General features: G+C 44.3%; 1 protein-coding gene across 27 annotated transcripts in view; it reads left to right on the top strand.

Moving 5' to 3' along the window:
* epb41l2 (erythrocyte membrane protein band 4.1 like 2) overlaps positions 1-15,721 on the top strand; it is a 136,947-nt gene that overhangs the window by 65,785 nt on the left and 55,441 nt on the right. For all 27 annotated transcript variants that reach the window (XR_005130179.1, XM_037537590.1, XM_037537589.1 and 24 more), the window contains 3 exons: positions 941-1,045; positions 5,596-5,638; positions 14,644-14,719. Coding sequence is in view for 26 of the 27 variants with exons in the window: in XM_037537590.1 (XP_037393487.1) it covers positions 941-1,045; positions 5,596-5,638; positions 14,644-14,719 (224 nt within the window). In the remaining variant the exon portion in view is untranslated. The remainder of the gene's footprint in view (positions 1-940; positions 1,046-5,595; positions 5,639-14,643; positions 14,720-15,721) is intronic.

Here is a 15,721-nt window from a genome sequence, read left to right as displayed (position 1 = left end):
GACTCGGTAAGGTTCTCTAGAACTGAGTGTTTCACACCAAACCGCTCAGAATGGCTGTTTACATCTCAACCTTTTAATTATGCAGAAATTTTGGGAAAAAATAGGTGTAATTCCACTTTTTAGCCGAAGATGTTTTAGAAGGAAAGGTTATTCCAATTTAATGCAAGGTTACAGGAAAACAGGAATTTAGTCTTTTAAAAATTTTACTTAGTGTGGATTATAAGAAGTGCGGAAGTTTCACGATGAGATTGAGACTGTAGTGGACATTCAATCCGAGAGGAGACACACTGGACATGGACGTTTCAGATTTTACATGTAGACCTAAATATCTCTCTCTCTCTCTCTCTCTCTCTCTCTCTCTCTCTCTCTCTCTCTCTCTCTCTCTCCTTTTCTCTTTCTCTCTCTCTCTCTCTCTCTCTCTCCTCTTCTCTCTCTCTCTCTCTCTCTCTCTCTCTCTCTCTCTCTCTCTCTCTCTCTCTCTCTCTCTCCTCTTCTCTCTCTCTCTCTCTCTCTCTCTCTCTCTCTCTCCTCTTCTCTCTCTCTCTCTCTCTCTCTCTCTCTCTCCTCTTCTCTCTCTCTCTCTCTCTCTCTCTCTCTCTCTCTCTCTCTCTCTCTCCTCTTCTCTCTCTCTCTCTCTCTCTCTCTCTCTCTCTCTCTCTCCTCTTCTCTCTCTCTCTCTCTCTCTCTCTCTCTCTCTCTCTCTCCTCTTCTCTCTCTCTCTCCTCTTCTCTCTCTCTCTCTCTCTCTCTCTCCCCTTTTCTCTCTCTCTCTCTCTCTCTCTCTCTCTCTCTCTCTCTCTCTCTCTCTCTCTCCTTATCTCTCTCTCTCTCTCTCTCTCTCTCTCTCTCCTTTTCTCTCTCCCTTTCTCTCTCTCTCTCTCTCTCTCTCTCTCTCTCTCTCTCTCTCTCTCTCTCTCTCTCTCTCTCTCTCTCTCCCACAGAAACGGGCGAAGGGTCAGTTCCTGTTCTTTAAGGTCTGCGAGTATCTGAACCTGTTGGAAAAGGATTACTTCGGTCTGAGCTTCAAAGACAACGCTGACCAGAGAGTAAGTGGACCGTCCTCATTACCCTCATAAAGAGCTGAGCATCTTCCTCCATATCGTTCAGTGGCTGCGTTCCAGCCTGGGCTGCAGCCGAGGCAGGGCGGGTCCTCGGTAGGACTGGCCTGTGAAGACTCCTCCTTAGTCGCCTATCGGTCACATAAACGGAACAGTCCTAACGAGGCTGCGTGGTGACATCACCAGAAAGGCCCCGCCCCTTGCGAGGGGCCCCTTGCGAGACTTGTGAGGTAGCTGGTGAAAATGGAGCCTGTTGCATTGTTTGTTGCTATGGTAAATGACACGCCAACAAGCTTATGTAGTACGATAAACTACATATTACAAATGCTTCTGATTAAAATTCAGCATATTGACGAAAACTTTAATTAATCGATCATTTTACACTTCATACGGTAACGTAGACGAATTGAGGGACATGCACTTTAAGCACTTTTCAGAACTCTTGGGCACCAAATCATGTTGTATAAGGGTCATTCTACAGAAACGTCCATTTTTGTGTCCCTAGCGTTTACAGATATTATTACACTTGTTAGGGTTACAATTTATTTATATTTTAAAATAAAAGTGTTATTTTAACAGTTACACCTTCTTGAGTTTTTATATAAATTATCTAGAATTCCAAGCACCACAGAAGACATCGTCCTCACGTCGTGTGTGAAGGCTGAGGCCATATTTTGAAGAAAACTGCAATAATCTATAAACGACTATGGAATATGAGAATTAAATGACATAAAGAAACAAACGCCAAATAAATATTATAATGAAAGTCAAAGCTGTGTGTTAACATAGAAGTGTAAAAAAACTAATTTTAGCCGTTGGTTGTTAATGTTTTATTATTCTTTTGAAGGTGAATTTAAAAGCTTGTTGAAGCAACTTCATCCTGCATGCTAGTGCCGATGTCTGTTTCCCTGCATCCCGCTATCAATCTTACACACGAGCTTTTAGCAGCATTGACGTGTGGCTGGTATTGATCGGCTATTAGTGTTCCAGTGGACAGTTCCTGATCAATGCCTAAGCCAAAGCTGTTCTCTTAATGGTTCTGTAAACGAAGCAAACAGTCTAGCGCAGATGAACGTGGATTCAAGAGGGAGTTTTGAAAAGCTTTTGAGGAATCAAAATGAATCTATAATCTGTTCACACAGAACGAGGTTTAGACTTCTAAACTACGAAATGAGTCTTATTTGGAATTAAACAGGCTAAAAAAAGGTTACAGAGTTCCAAACTATCATTAAGGTGTTTTGACACCTTTTCTGTTTGGTCGAGCTTTCCTTTAATTCGGTTTGTTTAGGACACACCTGAGTATTGCTGGAGTGTTCACACCTGTTGAAACAAACCGAATTAAAGAAAAAGTTAGAATAGTCCGCACCAAACAGGGGGTAGATGTGGACTGACCGAACATTTTCTTTAATTCAGTTTTTTTTAGCATGCACCTGAGTGCTCCTGAAGTGCTCACACCCTGCGAAACAAACTGAATTAAAGAAAAAGTTAGAATAGTCCACACCAAACGAAATGTTTCATTTTATTATTCGTTTTGTTTAGAATTCACTCGATTAGTGCTGGAGTGTTCACACCCTGCAAAACAAACCGAATTGAAGAAGTTAGAAAAGTCCACACCAAACAAGGTAGATGTGGATTTATAAAACTGTTTTCTTAAATTTGGCTTGTTTTCACAAAATGAACGAACTGTTCACACCTGTGAAGACAAACCGGATTAAAGAAATGAACACTGGCATAGGCTCCAGCACCCCTCACAGCCCAGAAGGATTAGGGGCTTAGAAAACGGATGGATGGATTTTCCAACCCCTCTCTATCTCTTAGAATTAAACAAACTCTTTCTGTTAATCTGCCTTTAAGACCAACATATGTAAATGAGCTCTGTTCTGATTGGCTCCCTTGTGTTGTACCTCATTCAGAAATCACTCGGAGGTGAAAGACTGCTTAAACCTTTGGCATGAATGAGTGAGGCTAAACTGCAGGGAGCTGAAATCGTGTTTGGTTTTGTGACATCACAAAAACTGAATTGAAAACGAGCTGCTTAGTTTCGATGGACAGTGTGGCTTTGTTTACAGCCTACATTGAACTCTTATGGACAGTTCGTTTTTCCCTGAATATCTGCTCTGGTCCGGAAATTGTTCATTCACACATGGCCAGAAAACGGAGTTTGAACCCAAAGACCTGGATCTGGATTTGGAACTAGGATGATATGCAAATATCTCATTAATATCTCATTCCATATTTTTCAGGATGGATATTTATGTACTTTTTCTTTTTGCTGTCCTGTACATTGTGAACATTTTGTGAAGACCAGATCAATAAAAAATGATCTGGAATTCTTTAACAGTAATTAAAGTTAATACTTGTAGGAATCTGATTATGCATGTCCATGTCGGTCACATGAGGAGTGGATTAACCCGCAGAGGCAGCTGCTTTGTTGTGCCGTCGTTGAAGGGGCTGAACGCTGTGGATCCAGAAGAGCAGAGTCTCTCTGACTGAAGCCAAGGAATTCGAGCAAATGTTACTTTAGCTTGGCCGCGGCCGGCCGGCCGGCCGGGGCGGCGTGATTACAGCCGAGAGCGAGCGTCCAACCCAAACATTTCATAACACAGCAGGAGTGGAGTTCTCCTTTAACCCACACAGCCGGTGTCTTCTGTATTTCACTGTCCGAGGAATTCTGTTAAAGGGCTCTTCCCTCAGTTTTCTCCATAGTGAACCAGCTCAAATGGAAACGGAGCCATTCAGAGTGGTTTCCTGTGAAATGCTCCATTCTACACTCTTACACGTGGTGCTTTAAGGGTTCTTTCATAAAGAAAGTGGTTCTATGTAGTAACTTTCTGGGAGGGAGTTGTTAGAGGTGGACGTCTGGTTCCCATCACCACCTCTGTGAACGGTTCTGACTTGGTAAGGTCCTCTGTTCTCTTAAAAAATATGGCGCTTCAAGGGTTCTTTCGTAAAAAACAATGGTTCTGTGTAGAACCATGAACACTCTTTTTGAAAATGGTTCTATATTGCACCAAAGAGTTCTTCTGTTATGATGTCAAGCTTGTAGCAGTAGCAGAACCCTTTTTGATGCTATATAGAACCTGTTTCAAAAAGGTTCTATACAGAACCACATACAACACATTCTCCATCAGTCTGAAGAACCATTTCATGATGGAAAGCAGTCGTTTAGTATGCAGGTAGTTCTCGTGGTGTTCGTGGTTCTATGCAGAACCATTTTTTATGAAAGAACCCTTGAAGGACCATCTTTTAGAAGAATGCAGGCTGTCCTCCTTTGGGTGTATTCTTGCATTTTGTGTTTTGGTCTCTTCTATTGTTGCAAGCTTGGTGTCGTAACGGTAGAAGAACCCTTTTTGGGTTTTATATAGAACCCTTTTCAAAAAGGTGCTACTATATAGGACCATCTACAGCACACTTTACATCAATCTGAACAGCTCTTCCGTCTCTTTTAATCTCTTTAATCATGCAGAGGGTTCTTGGAGTGTTCGTGGTTCTATAAAGAACCATTTTCTTTACTAAACAACCCTTGAAGCACCATCTTTTTAAGAGAGTAGAGAACCTTACAGAGTCAGAGCTGTTCACAGTGGTGGTGATGGGAACCAGACGTCCACCTCTAACAGCTCCCTCACAGAAAGTTCCTACATGAAATGGTTATGAATGCATGGCTATATCTGTGTTGTTGTCATGGCGATGCCTGGTTCCCATCACCACCAGTGTAAAGACATTTGAACCATTTCACACCAAACCCTCTGAATCTCTCTGTTCACATCTCACCCACTGAATTAGGCAGAAATTTTGGAAAATTACTGGAATTCCCTGTTAATTGTTATCCTAAAGTTAAAGTCCAGTATTTTTGTCATGGGCACAACCTCAACCTGGTCATCGCTTGACCAACTAAAGGCTTCTTATCTTTAATTTATCTTGTTTTTAATAACCTATAATAATTGTACCCTGTCGTTTTGGCCTAAAGTGACGGTAATCACCTAGTGGTTGGTTAGTGTAGTGGGTAACACCTCTGCCTTCTACACTGTAGACTGGAGCTCAGTCCACCACCAGGGTCAGCCCCCTACACTACACCAATAAGAGTCCTTGGGCAAGACTCCCAACACCGCCTTGGCCTGCCTGTGTAAAATGACCAAATTGTAAGTCGCTCTGGATCAGAGCGTCAGCCAAATGGCATAAATGTAAATTATGTATAACTAGTTTTTAGCTAGAACCTCTCAAGGACAGTTTGTCAGAGTAGACGTGTCACCTGTGCAAATCCAGTAACGGATTGGGTTGCATATTTTAAAATATTTACCGAATATTTAGTAGTTCTATGAAAATGTAAAGTATTTATTGTCAATTTCATGCATATCAGTGAGTTAAAGTAAACATCTCTCTCTCTCTCTCTCTCTCTCTCTCTCTCTCTCTCTCTCTCTCTCTCTCTCTCTCTCTGTCTGTCTGTCTGTCTGTCTGTCTCTCTCTCTCTCTCTCTCTCTCTCTCTCTCTCTCTCTCTCTCTCTCTCTCTCTCTCTCTCTCTCTCTCTCTCTCCCCTCAGTGCTGGCTGGATCCCACTAAGGAGATCAAACGGCAGATCCGCAGTAAGTGCCGTCTCATGCATCACCTTTTTCCACACTTCGCATTTCACTCGGAGACTCACTGGATGCCCGAACTGATCCAGACATCAGCTACTGTAAGCTGCACCCATCACTGCGCAGTCGTTGTTTGTCTTGCATCTCCACTGAAACGCGCTGACCATTAGAATGGGTCACTCTGGAGGAGCCGTGCTTGACCCTGAGGTCACCACGATCAATCCCAGTGTGATCTAGAGGGGTATAAAGCACCCCAGCGTTTGGCTGTGGAGTAGTCGAACTGCGTTCTCTGGAGTGATGGAGCTTTGGGATGAGCTGGAATTCCAGAACCGAGCATCCAGCATCAGTACCTGACCTCACTAATGCTCAGTCAAATCCTCACAGCAGTGTTCAACATCTAGTGTAAAGCCTTTCCCGAAGAGTAGAGGCTGTTAGGGAGTCTGTGCTGCAGTATTAATACCCTCCGTTTGAGGAGAGAGGCAGGAGGAGCAGGTAATTACAGTTGTCTTAAAGGAATAGATTGAAAAAACTGATACATTTCCTAGTGTGGACTGCTGGGATATGTAGTTTTAGCCACATTTGGTCAGAAATGGACATAAGCAGAGCGCTGAAATGGCCATTCCCGAATGTTTTGACATAATCGTCTTTGGCACTTGATCGCGAACACATCAGGGGACAGTTGATTTGACTGTCACTGCAAAAAATGTGTCTTAGCGAGTGTAAACTTTTTAAATGTAATCAACAGATCTACTATTTCACGTAAGGAGAAAGTTACACTGTGAGATTATTTAACTTATTCTTAGATATTTTTAACTTTATTTTAAGCAATAAAAAGTATCTTATTCCATTGGCAGATCATTTTATTTGCTTTTAGCATAATTTTGTTCATTTTAAGAAATTACCTTCATTATTTCTCGAAACAAGGAATCTAATCTGCCAGTAGAATGAGACACGTCCACTGGATAAAATTTCTCAAAACAAGTAAAAATGTAAAGAAACGAGTGGAATAATCTTATAATATTGTAATGAGACAGATCAGATTTATTGACTACGGTTCAGACCGAAGATATAATTTTTTGCAGTGGTCAGTTTCTTCTGTTTTCCTGTTCGTTTCACTGTAATGTCTGTATCCTGGTATAAATACTGTTATGGTGAAATGCAGAAAGAGCTCAGTTATCCGTTCAGGGTGGGACATGATGCCGTAGCGTTCACACCCGTGTGATTGAGCACATGTAAATGTGATATTGTGTGGTTTGTTAATAGTTAACAGGCATTAGATTTACTTTTCTGCTTCCTTGTGTGTTCAAGTTTCCTTCCAAGTAGAGTAAAATGCTAGTATGGCGATTATACAGCGCCGGTGACTCGACTTTAGATATTTTATTAAAGCACTGGTGAATCAGTAGTGTGGTGCGGTTAAACGTGGGCCGGGATTATTCCATCAAAATCATTTACTTTGTTCTGTATGTAAGGATGTATGTTTTTTTTTCTTTCCCCAGAATGACAGAGTGTCTGATTGTCTTGATTGTAGGGTTTTTTTGTCCTGTTTCAGAGTGACTGTAGGGCTGTAGGGGTTTTGTCCTGTTTCAGAATGACTGTAGGGGTGTGGGGGTTTTGTCCTGTTTCAGGGTGACTGTAGGGGTGTGGGGGTTTTGTCCTGTTTCAGGGTGACTGTAGGGGTGTGGGGGTTTTGTCCTGTTTCAGAGTGACTGTAGGGGTGTGGGGGTTTTGTCCTGTTTCAGAGTGACTGTAGGGGTGTAGGGGTTTTGTCCTGTTTCAGAGTGACTGTAGGGCTGTAGGGGTTTTGTCCTGTTTCAGAGTGACTGTAGGGGTGTGGGGGTTTTGTCCTGTTTCAGAATGACTGTAGGGCTGTAGGGGTTTTGTCCTGTTTCAGGGTGACTGTAAGGGTGTAGGGGTTTTGTCCTGTTTCAGAATGACTGTAGGGCTGTAGGGGTTTTGTCCTGTTTCAGAGTGACTTTAGGGCTGTAGGGGTTTTGTCCTGTTTCAGAATGGCTGTAGGGGTATGGTCCTGTTTCAGAGTGACTGTAGGGCTGTAGGGGTTTTGTCCTGTTTCAGAGTGACTTTAGGGCTGTAGGGGTTTTGTCCTGTTTCAGAATGGCTGTAGGGGTTTTGTCCTGTTTCAGAGTGACTGTAGGGCTGTAGGGGTTTTGTCCTGTTTCAGGGTGACTGTAAGGGTGTAGGGGTTTTGTCCTGTTTCAGAGTGACTGTAGGGCTGTAGGGGTTTTGTCCTGTTTCAGAGTGACTGTAGGGCTGTAGGGGTTTTGTCCTGTTTCAGAGTGACTGTAGGGGTTTTGTATTGTTTCAGAATGACTGTAAGGGTGTAGGGGTTTTGTCCTGTTTCAGAGTGACTGTAGGGCTGTAAGGATTTTGTCCTGTTTCAGAGTGACTGTAGGGCTGTAGGGGTTTTGTCCTGTTTCAGGGTGACTGTAAGGGTGTAGGGGTTTTGCCCTGTTTCAGAATGACTGTAGGGCTGTAGGGGTTTTGTCCTGTTTCAGAGTGACTGTAGGGCTGTAGGAGTTTTGTCCTGTTTCAGAGTGACTGTAGGGCTGTAGGGGTTTTGTCCTGTTTCAGAATGACTGTAGGGCTGTAGGGGTTTTGTCCTGTTTCAGGGTGACTGTAAGGGTGTAGGGGTTTTGTCCTGTTTCAGAGTGACTGTAAGGGTGTAGGGGTTTTGTCCTGTTTCAGAGTGACTGTAGGGCTGTAGGGATTTTGTCCTGTTTCAGAGTGACTGTAGGGCTGTAGGGGTTTTGTCCTGTTTCAGGGTGACTGTAGGGGTGTTGGGGGTTTTGTCCTGTTTCAGGGTGACTGTAGGGGTGTTGGGGTTTTGTCCTGTTTCAGAGTGACTGTAGGGGTGTTGGGGTTTTGTCCTGTTTCAGAGTGACTGTAGGGGTGTAGGGGTTTTGTCCTGTTTCAGAGTGACTGTAGGGGTGTAGGGGTTTTGTCCTGTTTCAGAGTGACTGTAGGGGTGTGGGGGTTTTGTCCTGTTTCAGAATGACTGTAGGGCTGTAGGGGTTTTGTCCTGTTTCAGAGTGACTGTAGGGCTGTAGGGGTTTTGTCCTGTTTCAGAGTGACTTTAGGGCTGTAGGGGTTTTGTCCTGTTTCAGAATGGCTGTAGGGGTATGGTCCTGTTTCAGAGTGACTGTAGGGCTGTAGGGGTTTTGTCCTGTTTCAGAGTGACTTTAGGGCTGTAGGGGTTTTGTCCTGTTTCAGAATGGCTGTAGGGGTTTTGTCCTGTTTCAGAGTGACTGTAGGGCTGTAGGGGTTTTGTCCTGTTTCAGAGTGACTGTAGGGGTTTTGTATTGTTTCAGAATGACTGTAAGGGTGTAGGGGTTTTGTCCTGTTTCAGAGTGACTGTAGGGCTGTAGGGATTTTGTCCTGTTTCAGAGTGACTGTAGGGCTGTAGGGGTTTTGTCCTGTTTCAGGGTGACTGTAAGGGTGTAGGGGTTTTGCCCTGTTTCAGAATGACTGTAGGGCTGTAGGGGCTTTGTCCTGTTTCAGAGTGACTGTAGGGCTGTAGGGGTTTTGTCCTGTTTCAGAGTGACTGTAGGGCTGTAGGGGTTTTGTCCTGTTTCAGAATGACTGTAGGGCTGTAGGGGTTTTGTCCTGTTTCAGGGTGACTGTAAGGGTGTAGGGGTTTTGTCCTGTTTCAGAGTGACTGTAGGGCTGTAGGGGTTTTGTCCTGTTTCAGAGTGACTGTAGGGGTGTAGGGATTTTGTCCTGTTTCAGAGTGACTGTAAGGCTGTAGGGATTTTGTCCTGTTTCAGAGTGACTGTAGGGCTGTAGGGGTTTTGTATTGTTTCAGAATGACTGTAAGGGTGTAGGGGTTTTGTCCTGTTTCAGAGTGACTGTAGGGCTGTAGGGATTTTGTCCTGTTTCAGAGTGACTGTAGGGCTGTAGGGGTTTTGTCCTGTTTCAGGGTGACTGTAGGGGTGTTGGGGGTTTTGTCCTGTTTCAGGGTGACTGTAGGGGTGTTGGGGTTTTGTCCTGTTTCAGAGTGACTCTAGGGGTGTTGGGGTTTTGTCCTGTTTCAGGGTGACTGTAGGGGTGTAGGGGTTTTGTCCTGTTTCAGAGTGACTGTAGGGGTGTAGGGATTTTGTCCTGTTTCAGAGTGACTGTAGGGGTGTAGGGGTTTTGTCCTGTTTCAGAGTGACTGTAGGGGTGTGGGGGTTTTGTCCTGTTTCAGGGTGACTGTAGGGCTGTAGGGGTTTTGTCCTGTTTCAGAGTGACTGTAGGGGTGTGGGGGTTTTGTCCTGTTTCAGAATGACTGTAGGGCTGTAGGGGTTTTGTCCTGTTTCAGGGTGACTGTAGGGCTGTAGGGGTTTTGTCCTGTTTCAGAGTGACTGTAGGGGTGTGGGGGTTTTGTCCTGTTTCAGAATGACTGTAGGGGTGTAGGGATTTTGTCCTGTTTCAGAGTGACTGTAGGGGTGTAGGGGTTTTGTCCTGTTTCAGAGTGACTGTAGGGGTGTTGGGGTTTTGTCCTGTTTCAGAGTGACTGTAGGGGTGTGGGGGTTTTGTCCTGTTTCAGAATGACTGTAGGGCTGTAGGGGTTTTGTCCTGTTTCAGAGTGACTGTAGGGGTGTGGGGGTTTTCCTCTTATTGGATCAAATGTTACTGATGTATTGGCTGCACTTTAGGACATTCTTGCATTGTTCTGACATCAGGCGCACCTCTGGACACATCTGTAGAGTGAATAAATGTGATTAACACACAGCTGCACTATGACGTACAGAGAGAGAGAGAACACGATCACATCCAAGCCAGACACACATCCTACAAGCTCTGGCAGCCTCTTAGGTACTTCCCTGTGTTTATACATGTTTGAGAGAGAGGGAGAGAGAGAGGGAGAGAGAGAGGGATTAAGAGGTCGGAATCTCTTTGTAAAATGCCCATTTATTTTCTTTAAAACAAAACCAGTCTATCCTGTGCCTTAAATCAGCACTCATAAAGATAAACCTAAACTAACTGAGTAATGCATGCTGTAGGGTTCTGCAGGCTGAAGGGAGCATTCATCTATCTAACGACTGTTATCTAATGCCAGTGTTCCTGTCAGCTGACCCTAAAAGGTTCTAGTGCGGAGAGTCAGTAAATCTGCTTCTGTTACACCGGATTAGATGTGGCCCCATCGTTTGGTTGGGAAGGGACCACCCCAACACCCCCCCACCCCATCGCCGAAGTTATACTTGACTCTATGTGTATGAATGCTTGACCCCTTTTCCGGGCTGGTTTGGGTCCACTTGAAGGGTCAGTTTTTCCTGACCTTTTTCTTGTGATGAAGCATTTCTTTCCTGAGGGGAGTGGTCTCTTTCGGTGCGAGGGGTCAGTGAGCTGTTTAGTGAGTGTGAAATCTGTGTAAATCTTGCTCTTTTGTAATCGTTTTTGTCCGGTGTGTTTGGGTTACGTCCTTCGGGAAAACAGTGCTGCGCTCCTCCGGCTCAGTTCCACAGATTTGTAGAATCCATGAAGATTAAAGTGCTGTGGTTTTTCCTCTAAATACTCACTTGTTTGTATAAACGTATGGAGTGGGGGGGGCTTAGTGATGGAGTTGGTGGGGGGGGGGTGTTGGGGATGGAGTGTGAGAGAGAGAGAGAGAAAGTGAAGAACCGTTCCCCCGTGAGCGAGAGGAAGGATGGAGTATAAAAGGCCACAGCAGACCCCGATGCAGGCTACTGAAGGCTGGTGACCCAGTTTCCACGGCAACTCGTGTCATCTCCATCCCTCAGTCTCTCTGTGTCTCCCTTGATGGGTCTATTTTAGGGCTGAATGTGGAGCAGTGCACACACGTGAACACTCGCTCTGAGCTGTCTGTCTGCCTGTCTGTCTGCCTACCTGTTGTCTGTCCATCTCTATCTGTCTGTTTATCTCTCTATCTATCAGTCTGTCTGTCTGTCTATCTATCTATCTATCTATCTATCTATCTATCTTTGTGTGTCTTGTGTTTGTTTATCTGTCTGTTTGCCTGTGTCTGTTTGTTTGTCTGTCTATTCATTTACATATCTGTCTGTCTGCCTGTCTGTGTCTGTCCGTCCATCCATCCATCCATCTTATCTGAATCGCTGTTAATACTGTGCTCGTTTTCATGCAGGATGGAGTGTCTGTTTTCCAGACCAGTCTTTTACTACCCTCATATCTTTCCATCTCTCTCTTTCTCTGTTTTCTGCTTTCTTCCATTCCTTCTTTTGCTCTATCCTTCTTTCTCTTTTCTCTCTTCTCCTCTTTCTTTCTTTTCTTTTATCTTTCGCTTGTTCTTTTTCTTCCTTTTGCCTTCACTGGTCAAAACACTCTGGCTACAATATAACTACTGTTACTGTTATTCTCCGCGTCATTTATTACTTTACATTCCTCTCAGACACACACACACACACACACACACACACACACACACACACACACACAGAAGAATCGTTTCTCAGAATTCCTGTACACAGACGAGGACCACAACACGCATCATACAGATACACGGCCTGTGTTTTCGTGAAAGAACACATTCAGTCAAATACTCTCTGCATTTTTCCTGTTCTGTTCACGCTCCAGTGTAGGGATAAATGAAAGCCTGAGGCAAAGCAGAAGAGAATTTCCTTCATAGACAGAGTTCAGCTTCCGACTTGTAGAGGAATTCCAGTGTAACTGGATGGTTCAGTTCAGTTTTATTTGTGTTGCGTTTTATACAATCAATATTGTCCCAAGGCAGTTTATCCAGACATGTCTGAGAGAGTGCTGTGAAGCACTGAGAGGAACCAGGAGAGACTCTTAAGAACATGAGGAAGAGCCACTGAAAGGAACCAAATCTCAAAAGAAGAAACTCTATAAGAGCCTGAAGAATAATCAATGAGAGGAAGAGGTCCAGGTTAGCTGTTGTTGAAGGTGCAGTTTGGCGGTTTTGTTGAAAATTCAGGTTTAACTGCCGTTGGAGATCCAGGGTGGCTGTTGTGGGAGTGTCAAGGTTGGTTCTTTTTGGAGGTCTAAGTTCACTGCCATTGAAGGTCCAGGTTGGCTGCTGTTGAAAGTACTGGTTGGCTGCCGTTGGAGGTCCAGGTTGGCTGCCGCTGGAGGTCCAGGTTGGCCATCACTGGAGGTCCAGGTTGGCTGCCGCTGGAGGTCCAGGTTGGCTGCCGCTGGAGGTCCAGGTTGGCTGCCGCTGGAGGTCCAGCTTGTCCACCATTGGAGGTCCAAGTTGTTGCTTTCAAACAAAGCTTTGATCCCAGAGTGGAGTTTATTGCTGTTTGTATAGAGAAGGAAATTATCTCCTGTCCTGCCTGCGATTAAAAGGCTCTCAGGCAGTAGATGAAGTTGACCTTAGAACTTTACAAGACTTTCTTAATGACCACAATTTGCACACTTGCCTCAAACTGTGTGTAGTTTTTGTCAAAGTGCAGTAATGTGTGAAAGTTTTAGGCGTCCAAGCTAATTTTTTAACAATGTACCTCAGCAGTGAGTTCATCACAATATACATTAGAATAAAGTCGTATTCATAATTCAAATAAACAGAAAAACAATAAACAGTAACAAGAATTTCTTGGGTCCATATTTTTCCTGGACACCTTCACAGCCGCCACAGAGACTCGTTAATATCATCAATTACATCATGAGCTCAATTTACTGAGCACTGATTGGTCAAACCAGGAGCTGCTTTTTAACTACATATAATACTGGACTTCCTCGAGGAGCGGCTTGGAGATGGGTCAACAAACACACCAACATCCAGAACATCACTGTTTATTATATATATATATATATATATATATATATATATATATATATATATATGAGTCTGGGGGGCCAAGACTTTGGCACAGTGCTGTTTATAAATGAAGCCAGTTTGTGAGGCGTGTCCTCCTGGTCTGCAGGGTTTACCCTCTGCTCACAGACTCTTTCACCTCCTTCTCCAGCGACGGCTGAGTTCGTTACCATGCTAAGCATATTATGGGGTGTGGAAGGAGTGATGTGTCATCTAATGCCTAATCTAGGATAGATCTAATCCGCTCTGGATGATGGAGAGAGAGAGGGAGATACAGAGGGAGGAGAAACATGGCTTCTGTGCCAAAGGAGGTTTTCACTTCTAAAGCCTTTCCAGCTCGGTTCCTTTTCAGGGCTGTAGCGATGCCTGCATTTTTAGATTCAGTACAGTTTCGACTCTGAGGACAAAATTTGATGAGATTTTTTGATATTTTGTTTTCAAAATTGATGACCACCTCCTTGTGTCTTCACTCATTGTCCACTTTATCAGCTCCACTTACTGTATAGCTGCACTCTGTAGTTCTACAGTTACAGACTGTAGTCCATCTGTTTCTCTGATACTCTGTTACCCTGTTCTTCAGTGGTCAGGACCCCCATGGACCCTCACAGAACAGGTACTGTTTGGGTGGTGGATCATTCTCAGCACTGCAGTAACACTGATGTGGTGGTGGTGGTGTATTAGTGTGTGTTGTGCTGGTCTGAGTGGATCAGACGCAGCAGTGCTGCTGGAGTTTTTAAACACCTCAGTGTCGCTGCTGGACTGAGAACCAAAAATATCCAGCCAACAGCGTCCGGTGGGCAGCGACTTTACATCTACAAGGTGGACTGACAAGACACAGTGGACACAGTGTTTAAAACTCCAGCAGCACTGCTGTGTCTGATCAACTCAGACCAGCACAACACACTCGAACACACCACCACCACGTCAGTGTCACTGCAGAGCTGAGAATGATCCACCAGCCAAACAGTACCTGCTCTGTGAGGGTCCATGGGGGTCCTGACCACTGAAGAACAGGGTAACAGAGTATCAGAGAAACAGATGGACTACAGTCTGTAACTGTAGAACTACAGAGTGCAGCTATACAGTAAGTGGAGCTGATAAACTGGACAGTGAGCGTAGAAACGAGGAGGTGGACTTGATAGAGAGTGGTCCTGCTGTGTGTGTGTGTGTGTGTGTGTGTGTGTGTGTGTGTGTGTGTGTGTGTGTGTGTGTGTATAGAGGACACTTCTTAATAACTTTTTTTGTTTGTTCTGTTTTTCAGATTCTCAGTGGCAGTTCTCCTTTAACGTGAAGTTTTACCCCCCGGACCCCTCTCAGCTGGCTGAAGATATAACCAGGTACACACACACACACACACACACACACACACACACACACACACACACACACACACACACACACACACACTTTAACTTTAACATTAACTTGAGTTTGTGTACTGTTTCCGGCTCCCGTTTGATTTCATGTTTAAATTCTCGGCCAGTCATTAAACTCCTTGGCACACACAGCCGCGACTGGCTCCAGGTGGTTTTTGCCATGTGTTCGTCTAAAAGGGCTTCAGTTCCTGGACGTCAGTCGGAATTTCACCTGCTGCATCAAAGCAAACTGGATCCAAGCCATTGGTGGTCCTTCGTTTGTGTAATGGACTGTATCATTAATTGCTGTTAATCGTGTTTCACAGTCCTGGTGTGACTGGGCCTCGCAGTGACATCTCTCATTATTGTCTTTATCAGCTTATTTTTCTCCTCCTGTGTTTGAGCAGACGTGCTGGTGGTGATTAGGCGGGAAAGAAAGACGCTGTTGTTGGATTTACGGTCACCTGAGAGACCAAAGGTCTCACCCTCTCATCCCGTGTCACTCAGAGCTTTCTGTGTTATTTGAACCAGCCAATCACTAACTGCCTCCTGAAACCTTATTTAGAGGCACACGCCTCGTGTTATACTGTCATATTGTTGCTGTCCGAAGAAAAGCGTGCATCTCCACGATTGTACAGGAGATGCCTTACTGCCTGAACTCTCAGTGTAAGTTAATGTGAAGAGATTTCATTCAAAGTGAGTTTGGGGTATTTCTATCGGTCCATTCATCGTGAAATATTTACGCAGCGAAAAATGTTGAAAAATAAAAAGCGCCATAAAATGGAGAGACATGTTTTCATTGGCTTTTACGGGAGTGATGTCACAGTTTGGGTGCTTCTGATTAGTCAAGTTCACCTAAAAGCAGTTCGGAAACTCGATGTAATTAGGTTGCTTAACGTTATCGGCATATCCACGCTGATCATAATAAAAATCGCAGCTCGTGTGATTTTCAAAATCGCGATTTCGAGGTCTTTCTTTCTCTGG

Source organism: Pygocentrus nattereri, chromosome 4 (genome assembly GCF_015220715.1).
Source record: "Pygocentrus nattereri isolate fPygNat1 chromosome 4, fPygNat1.pri, whole genome shotgun sequence".
In the NCBI taxonomy this organism is placed as follows: Eukaryota; Metazoa; Chordata; class Actinopteri; order Characiformes; family Serrasalmidae; genus Pygocentrus; species Pygocentrus nattereri.
This window is presented reverse-complemented; position numbering and strand designations above follow the sequence as displayed.